The 11179-nt window shown below is 63.6% G+C and overlaps 1 protein-coding gene across 1 annotated transcript; it reads left to right on the forward strand.

Moving 5' to 3' along the window:
- The first annotated feature begins 1750 nt into the window (after nucleotides 1–1750).
- Nucleotides 1751–7059, forward strand: LOC137455831 (keratin, type I cytoskeletal 13-like). Its single transcript, XM_068166947.1, has 8 exons — nucleotides 1751–2320; nucleotides 3220–3302; nucleotides 3619–3775; nucleotides 4115–4276; nucleotides 5143–5268; nucleotides 5399–5625; nucleotides 6139–6269; nucleotides 6763–7059. The coding sequence occupies exons 1-8, from the start codon at nucleotides 1829–1831 to the stop codon at nucleotides 6786–6788; spliced, it is 1404 nt and encodes a 467-aa protein (XP_068023048.1). The 5' UTR covers nucleotides 1751–1828; the 3' UTR covers nucleotides 6789–7059.
- Nucleotides 7060–11179: the final 4120 nt, after the last annotated feature.

Genomic DNA, 11179 nt, shown 5'->3' on the forward strand with positions numbered 1-11179 from the left:
ACCATGGCCATGAGGAGCAGCCCTACCATGGCCATGAGCAACAGCCCCACCATGGCCATGAGCAACAGCCCCACCATGGCCATGAGGAACAGCCCCACCATGGCCATGAGGGACAGCCCCACCATGGCCATGAGGAGCAGCCCCACCATGGCCATGAGGAACAGCCCCACCATGATCCCTGAGGGACAGTCCCACCATGGCCATGAGCAACAGCCCCACCATGCTCCTTGAGGGACAGCCCCACCATGGCCATGAGCAACAGCCCCACCATGGCCATGAGGGACAGCCCCACCATGGCCATGAGCAACAGCCCCACCATGGCCATGAGGGACAGCCCCACCATGGCCATGAGGAACAGCCCCACCATGGCCATGAGGGACAGCCCCACCATGGCCATGAGGAACAGCCCCACCATGGCCATGAGGGACAGCCCTACCATGGCCATGATCAACAGCCCCACCATGGCCATGAGGCACTTCCCCACCATGGCCATGAGGGACAGCCCCACCATGGCCATGAGGAGCAGCCCCACCATGGCCATGAGGAGCAGCCCTACCATGGCCATGAGGAACAGTCTCACCATGGCCATGAGGAACAGTCTCACTATGGCCATGAGGAGCAGCCCCACCATGGCCATGAGGAACTTCCCCACCATGGCCATGAGGAGCAGCCCCACCATGGCCATGAGGAACAGCCTCACCATGGCCATGAGGAGCAGCCCTACCATGGCCATGAGGGACAGCCCCACTATGGCCATGAGCAACAGCCCCACCATGGCCATGAGGAGCAGCCCCACCATGGCCATGAGCAACAGCCCCACCATGGCCATGAGCAACAGCCCCACCATGGCCATGAGGAACATCCCCACCATGGCCATGAGGGACATCCCCACCATGGTCATGAGGAGCAGCCCCACCATGGCCATGAGGGACAGCCCCACTATGGCCATGAGCAACAGCCCCACCATGGCCATGAGGAGCAGCCCCACCATGGCCATGAGCAACAGCCCCACCATGGCCATGAGGAGCAGCCCCACCATGGCCATGAGGAGCAGCCCCACCATGGCCATGAGGAACATCCCCACCATGGCCATGAGGGACATCCCCACCATGGTCATGAGGAGCAGCCCCACCATGGCCATGAGCAACAGCCCCACCATGGCCATGAGGAACTTCCCCACCATGGCCATGAGGAGGTCTCTCCACAGCCCCTCTTGCGCTCTGGAGCTGCAGCCAGTGGAGGGATCCCAGGCTCAGCTCTCCTTGCCTCTGCTCTTGCCCCCAGGTGCTTGCATCACTCCTCACACCTCACTCCAGAGCCCTACGTCCTGTCTGGGCTTTGCTCTCTCATCTCCCAGCATCAGCAGCTTGCAGGGAAACTGCTGCTTCGGCTCAAAAAAAAGGGGAGGAAGGCAAATTGCTGGGAGATAAAGCAGCCCTTTGATGCAACAACCTCTCAGGATTTCTTCCTGGTGTATAATTTGGGACAGAGCCTTTCCTGCCTTAATGCAGCGAAGTTTGCATCGTAAACAAAAAGCTGATGAGTCACAAACCCTCCTCGCTAATGTATTTTGTGAAATTAGCAGGAGACATGTAAAGCATCTTCCTTGTCTCCCTGGGCCTCTTGAAAGGAGGCTTCCCTCTGAGAAATGCTTCTTGGCACGGCTGCCCGCAGCGGGCAGCCCCATGGGAGGCGGCAAGGGGTGGTGACACCCGCCGTGGAAGGTATAAAAAGGGCTCCCCGGCCACGGGCAGCTGGCAGGCTGACTCTGTCTCAAGCTGCGCATTCTTGCTTCGGGCTTCTGCTTGCATTTCCAGCCGCTGCCAGCATGAGCTGCAACATTAAGGAGACCATCACCGTGTCGAGCAAGGGCAGGAGCAGCGGGGGCAGCTGCATCATTGGTGGTGGCGGTGGCGGAGCGAGGATCTCTTCCTACGGGATGGGCAGCGCCAGAGGGTTCTCCGGGAGGAGCTTCTGCGGAGCAGTGAATTACGGAGGGGGGCTGAGCGTCGGCAGCCTGGCTGGGGGCAGCTATGGAGGCGGCAGCTGCTACGCCAACGGCCTGGGCTTCGGCCTGGGGGGCGCCGTGGTGGGCGGGGGGCTGGGGGGCGACTGCCTGCTGTCGTCCTGCGACGAGAAGGTCACCATGCAGAACCTCAACGACCGCCTGGCCTCCTACCTGGACAAGGTGAAGTGCCTGGAGAAGGAGAACGCGGAGCTGGAGTGCAGGATCAGGGAGTGGTACGCGACGCAGGGGCTGTCCTGCGAGCCCCGAGACTACAGCTGCTACTACAAGGAGATTGAGGACCTGCAGAACCAGGTACCCCCCACCCCTCTCCTCTTGCGTGGCTGAGCTTGCCCCCACAGCCTCCTGCAGCTGTGAGAGGTCACCCTGGCGCCGCTGGGAGCGAGCTCTCCGCTGCCAGCCTGGGGGACAGCAGGGGTGGGCGCCGCTGGGAGCGAGCTCTCCGCTGCCAGCCTGGGGGACAGCAGGGGTGGGCGCCGCTGGGAGCGAGCTCTCCGGTGCCAGCCTGGGGGACAGCAGGGGTGGGCGCTGCTGGGAGCGAGCTCTCCGCTGCCAGCCTGGGGGACAGCAGGGGTGGGCGCTGCTGGCTGGGGTGGTGCTCTGGGAAAGGGGAAGGACCTTTTGTGGTGCTGAGTCTGGGCTGGGAAGGGGAAATGTGGCATGGCCAAGGTGTGCTCTGAGAAGGGGCAGCGGTGTCAGCACCTTGGGGACAGCAGGACAGGAGCACAGCCCAGGGATCCCAGGCTGTGCCAGGGCAGCAGCAGGAATTCTATGGGGAAAAGCCGAGTGCTTGGCTGCCACAGGGGCACAGCTTGGTCCTGTGGCTGCTCTTCACCTCAAACACACCTTCCAAGGGTCTGCCCTGAAGGTCCTTGAGCCTGAAGCCCAGGACACACCAGCCTGAGCGTCAGCTGAGATCTGATGTCCTAAGGAGAGTTCTGGAGGCTCATTTCGTGAAGCACTTTGGGGACTTGCCTTCAGCTCTTGAAAGTGGAAGTCCCATCCCACCAGGCTGCCCCCAGCCCCTGAGCAGCTGAGCTCTTTCCTAGCTGTGAGCTCAGGAGGCAGAGCTGCTCCCTGCCACTGCTCTGCTCCAGGGACAAAGGTTGCTTAGGGAAAAGGGAAGTGTGGAAGTCCCTGGAGAGTAAGAGCAGAGAGAGCTGAGACTTCCCTCCTGGCCTGTTCCTTCCCAGATTGTCTGTGCCACCATCGACAACAACAAAATCATCCTGGACATTGACAACAGCAGGATGGCTGCCGACGACTTCCGTGTGAAGTGAGTGCCCCCCCCCCCCCCCCCCCCCCCCCCCGACCCTGCTGCCTCCCCCTGCTCCTCCACACCTGCTGCTGGAGCCCCCAGGCAGTGATCAGAGGCTGCAGAGGAGGCTCCTGCAGCACCAGGCTGGGGCAGGGCTGGTGGACACCAAACCCTCTCCTCGTTGCCACTGCTGGGGAGAGCATTTGGCAGCTGTGTTTTGCGGGGAGGGCTGGGGCCTGCCGCAGCAGGGGTGGTCCCTGGTGGTGCAGCTGGGGGAAGGGTCCCTGCTGCGAGGTCCGGCACTGAGCGCTGCCCCTTGCCTTGCCCCCCGCAGGTACGAGACGGAGCTGGCCCTGCGCCAGAGCGTGGAGGCTGACATCAACGGACTGCGGCAGGTCCTGGACCAGCTGACGCTCTGCAGGTCCGACCTGGAGGCACAGCTGGAGTCGCTGCGGGAGGAGCTCTGCTGCCTGAAGAAGAACCATGAGGAGGTAGAGTCCTGCCCTGCCCTGCCCTGCCCTGCCCCCGGCAGCAGGGACGTGCTCTGCATTTCAAAGCGCAGCTCCTGCCCGGCCACCCCCCTCTGGGTCAGACCTGGGCGCGCTATGGGAGCTCCGGCAGAAGTGCTGCCGGTGTTGGGCTGGCACCGAGGGTGCCAGAGAGGTGTTGAAGTTGCTGCTGACGCCAGTGGATAAGAAATTGCCCAACAGGAGTGTTGGGGAGAGCTTTGCATCACCCCCAGAGCCCTTGACAGCCGCGGCCGGAGGCAGCCCCCGCTGGCGGCGCTGCTCTCCTGTCCCTCCCCGGCCTGACCTGGGCTGTGTCTGCAGGAGATGAGCTGCCTGAGGAAGCAATCGACTGGAGATGTGAGCGTGGAGGTCAATGCCTGCCCAGGCCCCGACCTGAGGCAGATCCTGGAGGACCTGAGGTGCCAGTACGAGACGCTGATAGCGCGCAACCGCAAGGAGGTGGAGGATTGGTACGAGTGCAAGGTGAGAGCCAGCGGGCAGCCTGCTGGGCACACAGCACAGCCCGCCCAGCCCCAGCCCCAGCCCCTCCTCCCAGCACTCATTATCCCCTGAGCGCCACAGCAGGCGCAGCCCGGTCTGACCAGCTCGTTAGCCCCGCTGGCAACGGCGGCGTCTGCCGTCAGCCCTCCTGGGTCTGTGGTTGGGGCTGGGATGTTCCACACGGGGATTAAAGAGGCTCAGAAGCCACCAGGGTGATGCCAGCTGTGGCGAGCAAGCAGCTAACGCCCAGCACCTGGGGAACTCATCCTGCTCCCCTTGCTTTCTGCCAGCTGCTCACCGAGTCCTGCTCCTGCCAGAGCAGGTCCAAAGCACACAGACCCCTCCCCGCCCCGAGCCTCCCTGCCCTGGGCTGGTGCTTTGCAGACTGAGGAGGTGAATCGGGAGGTCAGATCCCCCCTGAGCCTCCCTGCCCTGGGCTGGTGCTTTGCAGACTGAGGAGGTGAATCGGGAGGTCTGACCCCCCCTGAGCCTCCCTGCCCTGGGCTGGTGCTTTGCAGACTGAGGAGGTGAATCGGGAGGTCTGACCCCTCCTGAGCCTCCCTGCCCTGGTGCTTTGCAGACTGAGGAGGTGAATCGGGAGGTCAGATCCCCCCTGAGCCTCCCTGCCCTGGGCTGGTGCTTTGCAGACTGAGGAGGTGAATCGGGAGGTCAGACCCCCCCTGAGCCTCCCTGCCCTGGGCTGGTGCTTTGCAGACTGAGGAGGTGAATCGGGAGGTCTGACCCCCCCTGAGCCTCCCTGCCCTGGGCTGGTGCTTTGCAGACTGAGGAGGTGAATCGGGAGGTCTGACCCCCCCTGAGCCTCCCTGCCCTGCCCTGGTGCTTTGCAGATTGAGGAGGTGAATCGGGAGGTCATTACGAGCGGCCAGGAGGTGGAGACGTGCAACAACCAGGTGACGGAACTGAGACGCCAGCTGCAAGCCCTGGAGATCGATCTGCAGGCACAGCTCAGCCAGGTGGGTGCTGAGCTGCTGGCGGCTCTGCCGTGGGCGCTGCTGGACGGCTCAGCAGGGGCAGGCAGGGCCAGCGGCCGGCGCGGTGCTGCCGACAGCTCAGCCGATGTCTCCTGACCTCTTCTGTTTACAGAGGAATAATTTGGAGTCCTCGCTGGCCGAGACTGAGTGCCAGTACAACAACCTCCTGGGTGAGCTCCAGACCCAGATCACCTGCGTGGAGCAGCAGCTGGCTGATATCAGGGCAGAAATCGAGTGCCAGAACCAGGAGTACAAGACCCTGCTGGACGTCAAGTGCCGCCTGGAGCAGGAGATCCAAACCTACCGCTGCCTGCTGGAGGGGGGGCAGCAGGACCTCATGTAAGCACATCCCCGAGTCCTCCAGAGAACAAATCAAAGCCCCAAGGGTCACAGAGTGGGAGCCCAGCACAGCCTCTGCTCCACCTTAGCGCTGCCTTGGAGGAGAAGTTGCCTCATGAGCAGCTTTGCTGTGAGGAACGTTCCAGGGTGAGCTCAATGTCACTCCTCAGGACCTGCTAAGCAGAGAAACCGAAGCTGATAATTGCTACTTGCAGCTCTCTAACTACCCCTACTAAGCTCTCTAACTACCAGTATTAAGTCAGCATTTGTAACAACCTCTTGCCTGTAATAAGAGGGCTCAGACCTCTCAAAATAAGAATTACCTGCAACCCTCTGCATTGCATTTCCATGCCAGAGGGGAGCCCAAATGCAAGGCAACTCTGAGAGCCACCAAAGAACAGCTGTGGGATGCCCTAACCCCTGTAAGAGGCCCAGCCTGAGCCTCTGTGCCACATTGTCTGCCATGCAAAGCTCTCAAATTCCCTCTTTCTCTCACCAAATTCATCCCACCAGACATGGAGGAGGCATTGGAGTAGGAAGTGGTGTAGGAGGAGGAGTCATTAGGACCAGCCATACATACACCACAACTACAACCTCCCACTGCCAGCCCCAGGTGCCCCCCTGCAAGACTGGAGACATACAAGGTAAGAGCTTGCAGGCTCTGAGGTCAGGCCAGGATGCACCCCAGTGTCCTGGGAGCTGTTCCTGGTGTGTTCCCACAGAGCTCTGCTAGGCTGGGGGTGCTGTGGGCTGGGGGTCACTGGGAAATAGGCCCAAAGAGAGCCCTGAATCTGGAGCAGCAGGAGGCAAATGAGAGAGAAGAGGGAGCAGGAGGACTATGAGGAGGAAGCTGGGGGAATGAGGAGGCAGCAAGGGAAGATCTGGCAGCAGCAGCAGCAGAGAAGAAGACAGCCAGGCCAAGCCTAGCAAAAGATCCTGGGAGGAGGGAACAGGAACTAAAACCTGTGCTTCACAGACCCAAATTCCCACTCAAACCCAGCTTCAGGACCCTGGGGTGCCCTGGGCTGTGTGCTCCTGAAGCCAGGGCACTGCCCAGCCCAAGCTGTTGGCTGCAGGATCTGAGCTCAGTTCCAATCAAACACTGCTGCTGCATTTGCATTCTCTTTCTCCCCGCAGTGACCTGCAGGAGGATTTGTGATTGAGGAAGAAAAGGACCAGAAGATGACAGAGAGAAGCCCTCAGACAAAACAAGAAAGCTCCACATCCCCTGCACCCTCTGCAGGAAAAGTCGAAGTAACTCAGCCCTGCTTTGCTGGAGGGGCCTGCTGAGGGCCACCCTCCCCTCTGCCCCTCTGCCTCTGTCCCCTGCTGCTGTAACCTCTAGAAGTCCCTCGAGTTAGTCAGGCTCTGGGGTAGCTGCTGCTGAAAAATGCCTCTAATAAAACTTTGCTTCTGCCTGATGCAATCAAGAAACCTGTGTCTGGGATCTGAGTTCCTTTACAGCACCAGGGGCTGGCTGATCCCTGCCCAGGGCTCCCCCAGACTGGGCAGGCCCTGGGAACAAAGCTCTGGGCGGTGGGAGGCAGAGAGTGGCCCTGCTGAGCCCACAGCTGCTGTCCACCTCCCCCCAGTTAGAGCCTGCAGAACAGAATCATAGAATCAATAAGGTTAGAAAAGACCTCAGAGATCATCAAGTCCAAGCTGTCACCCAAGACCTCCTGACCACTAAACCATGGCACCAAGTACCACCTCCAATCCCCTCTTGAACACCTCCAGGAAGGAGGTGCTCCTGCCTGACCTGCTCCAGGAGCCACCCCTGGCCACCAGACCCTCCCCCAGCCATGCCAGGCACAGGTCTGAGGCTTTCCCACAGAGCTTTTGGCTTCAGTTCATTGCAGAAGAACTAAAGAGGATTCTTTGGAGCTCTTTGCTGAGAAAGTAAAAAGCACTTGAAGCAGAAAAGCCTCAAAGCCACGGCTGCAGCACAGCCCCCCTGCCCACGGCCACGAACAGGAGGATGAGGATGGGGCAAAGAGAGGTTGGAACTTAGGCTTTGAAGCAGAGAAGGCTGATCCCTGCTGGCCAGGGCTGCAGGAGCAGTGGGATGTGGGAGGCAGAGCTGGGAGAGGCTGCCGGAGCTGCTGCCGTGTGCTCCCAGGGCGGCCTCTCCTGGCTTCACCCAGCCTGGAAAAGGAGCGCAGGAGCCAGGGCTGGCACCAGGCTCCGGCTGCTGTGCAGCAGGGCAGGGAGGGGTTAATGCCAGCTGCGCATCCTCACTGCCCTGCCTGCTCGGCCCAGCCTGGGACCATCGACGAACCCTTGGGCAGAGCACAGCTCTCCCGCCACGGGAAGCTGGCGTCGCCGCACCCTGGTGGGACCGGGCAGCTCACTGCCACCCCGCTGCCAGCCCCTGCCCGCGCTGCCGAGTGGGTCGGACACGTTTTGTGTTTCCCGGCGTGGGAGGTTTGGAGGAGCAGGAGAGCGACAGCCCCAGGCCTGCGCCTCCGCCGCCGCTCTCTAGAGGGCGCTCGGGTCCCAGCGCACCGCCGAGGGCAGAGGCAGGGCAGAGGCAGCGGCGAGCGCTGGGCACAACCGGCTGCCAGTGCCGGGCAGAGCTGTGAGCGCTGAGCACAACCGGCTGCCAGTGCCGGGCATTGCTGCGAGCGCTGAGCACAACCGGCTGCCAGTGCCGGGCAGAGCTGCCAGAGCCGGGCAGAGCCAGCTGTGAGCGCTGGGCAGAGCTGTGAGGACTGGGCACAACCGGCTGCCAGTGCCGGGCAGAGCTGCGAGCGCTGGGCAGAGCCAGCTGTGAGCGCCGGACAGAGCCAGCTGCGAGCGCTGGGCACAACCGGCTGCCAGTGCCGGGCAGAGCTGCGAGCGCTGGGCACAACCGGCTGCCAGTGCCGGGCAGAGCTGTGAGCGCTGGGCACAACCGGCTGCCAGTGCCAGGCAGAGCTGCGAGCGCTGGCCACAACCGGCTGCAAGTGCAGGGCAGAGCTGCGAGCGCTGGGCACAACCGGCTGCCAGTGCCGGGCAGAGCTGCGAGCGCTGGGCACAACCGGCTGCCAGTGCCGGGCAGAGCTGTGAGCGCTGGGCACAACCGGCTGCCAGTGCCAGGCAGAGCTGCGAGCGCTGGGCACAACCGGCTGCAAGTGCAGGGCAGAGCTGCGAGCGCTGGGCACAACCGGCTGCCAGTGCCGGGCAGAGCTGCGAGCGCTGGGCACAACCGGCTGCCAGTGCCGGGCAGAGCTGCGAGCGCTGGACAGAGCCAGCTGTGAGCGCCGGACAGAGCCAGCTGCGAGCGCTGGGCACAACTGGCTGCCAGTGCCGGGCAGAGCTGCGAGCGCTGGGCACAACCGGCTGCCAGTGCCGGGCAGAGCTGCGAGCGCTGAGCACAACCGGCTGCCAGTGCCGGGCAGAGCTGCGAGCGCCGTGCAGAGCCAGCTGCGAGCGCTGGGCAGAGCTGTGAGCGCCGGACAGAGCCAGCTGCGAGCGCTGGGCAGAGCTGTGAGCGCTGGGCAGAGCTGTGAGCGCTGGGCAGAGCTGTGAGAGCTGGACAGAGCCAGCTGCGAGCGCTGGGCTGCTGTGCCAGGGGCTGGGCAGAGCAGGTGGGGCAGGGGCTGCGATGTGTGCTGGGGGGATCCCCCCAGCCCGGAGCCAGGGCTCTGAGCCCAGCTCGCTCACTGCTGCTCGCTGCCCCTGCCCTGGGTGTGAGGGTGGGCGGGGGGCACAGGGGCCCCGCACGGCACAGAGGGGGGGCAGGCGCTCACGGCACCGATGTGCTGCTGCCTGTGGGTGTCTCACCACCAGCACTGGGATGGTTTACATCGTGGGGAGGCAGAGGGGGGGCAGACCCAGGCCCTCCCCAGGGGCTGTCACCTTTACTACCACCCTTGGCTCACCAAGGTCTTGCCAAGGAAGGAGCCTCAGCTGTGCCCCCCACGACTCAGGGGTGCGAGAGGCTGTTGAGCCCCCAGGCTGCCGACCCAAGGCTTTGCCCTGTGAAGCCTCCTGCAGCTGTGACTCACTGCCCCTGACACAATCCTCAGGGGGTGGTGGAGCTTTTGGAGGTGCCCTTTCATGTTTCATCTGTGCCAGTCTCTGCCACACCAAGTGAGTAACAGAGCCAGGGGAATGGATGCCAGGAGGATTCTCTTGCTGCAGGAGGGATGCTTGCTGGGCTGGGCACTGCTGCCTGCCCCTGCATGGAGGGCAGCAGCTCACCTCCCAGTGCTGTGGTCCAGTTTCACTCTGTTGGGACCTTGGGAGGAGGAATTCCAGGGACATTCCCTGTGACCACACATCTGAGGGTGTGGGCAGATGCCAGGGCTTACACCCTGCCCTGCAGGACACAGCAGGAAGCTGGGGACTGACTCCCTGGCTTCAAAACAAGTAACAAACAAGAGGGAGCCCTGAGGAGCCTCAGCTGAGCCCAATCAAACCCCCTCAGGTCTGGCAGTCTGCGGCCGTTCAGCTCTCTGTCAGGACAAGGAAAATCCACTTGCCACGGAGCCGGCAGGGGCAGGGAGCAGCCGGCAGGGGCAAGAGGGAGCAGGCAGGGGCAAGGGGGAGCTGGCAGGGGCAAGAGGGAGCAGGCAGGGGCAAGAGGGAGCAGGCAGGGGCAGGGAGCAGCCGGCGGGGCCAGGCAGGAGCTGGCAGGGGCAAGGCAGGAGCAGGGAGATGCCGGCAGGGGCAGGGAGATGCCGGCAGGGGCAGAGAGCAGCCGGCAGGGGCAAGGGGGAGCCGACAGGGGCAGGGAGCAGCCGGCAGGGGCAAGGGGGAGCCAACAGGGGCAGGGAGCAGCCGGCAGGGGCAGGGAGCAGCCGGCAGGGGCAGGGAGCAGCCGGCAGGGGCAAGGGGGAGCCGGCAGGGCCAGGCAGGAGCCGGCAGGGGCAAGGGGGAGCCGGCAGGGGCAAGGGGGAGCCAGCAGGGGCAGGGAGCAGCCGGCAGGGGCAAGGGGGAGCCGGCAGGGTCAGGCAGGAGCCGGCAGGGGCAAGGCAGGAGCCAGCAGGGGCAAGGGGGAGCCAGCAGGGGCAAGGGGGAGCCGGCAGGGGCAGGGAGCAGCCGGCAGGGGCAAGAGGGAGCCGGCAGGGTCAGGGAGCAGCCGGCAGGGGCAAGAGGGAGCCGGCAGGGTCAGGGAGCAGCCGGCAGGGGCAAGGGGGAGCCGGCAGGGGCAGGGAGCAGCCGGCAGGGGCAAGGGGGAGCCGGCGGGGCCAGGCAGGAGCCAGCAGGGGCAAGGGGGAGCCGGCAGGGGCAGGGAGATGCCGGCAGGGCCAGGCAGGAGCTGCACACCAGGTGCTGAGCAGCTGAAGCTCCTGGGACCAGCAGGGCTCCCCCTCCGAGGCAGCCTTCTCCAGGGCCTGAGTTTCTTCTTCCCTGCGGAGAAATCTCCTGTGGGATGAGTTGGTGTCACCGAAATTGCTTTGTGATTATCCAACAGGAGATGGTTTAGAAGCTGTAATTGTGAGGCTGAGTCACAGCCCCCAGAGAGACCTTCCTCAGTTTCTCTCTCCCTGGCAGTGTAAGCCAGGGGAACCTTCCCGACCAGGCCTGGCCGGGAGGAGGAAGGATGGAAGAGGGCTGCTCCCCAGGG

The sequence above is a fragment of the Melanerpes formicivorus genome, unplaced genomic scaffold (assembly GCF_026170545.1).
Source record: "Melanerpes formicivorus ecotype bairdi unplaced genomic scaffold, bMelFor1.0.p_v2 SCAF_112, whole genome shotgun sequence".
In the NCBI taxonomy this organism is placed as follows: Eukaryota; Metazoa; Chordata; class Aves; order Piciformes; family Picidae; genus Melanerpes; species Melanerpes formicivorus.

What these genes read in the sequence shown, in the direction of transcription:
- LOC137455831 (XM_068166947.1), top strand. Translation starts at nt 1,829, where the DNA reads ATGAGCTGCAACATTAAGGAGACCATCACCGTGTCGAGCAAGGGCAGG. An exon ending in TTGAGGACCTGCAGAACCAG is followed by an intron (nt 2,321 to 3,219) that starts GTACCCCCCACC and finishes GTTCCTTCCCAG; the next exon opens with ATTGTCTGTGCCACCATCGA. An exon ending in GCCGACGACTTCCGTGTGAA is followed by an intron (nt 3,303 to 3,618) that starts GTGAGTGCCCCC and finishes TGCCCCCCGCAG; the next exon opens with GTACGAGACGGAGCTGGCCC.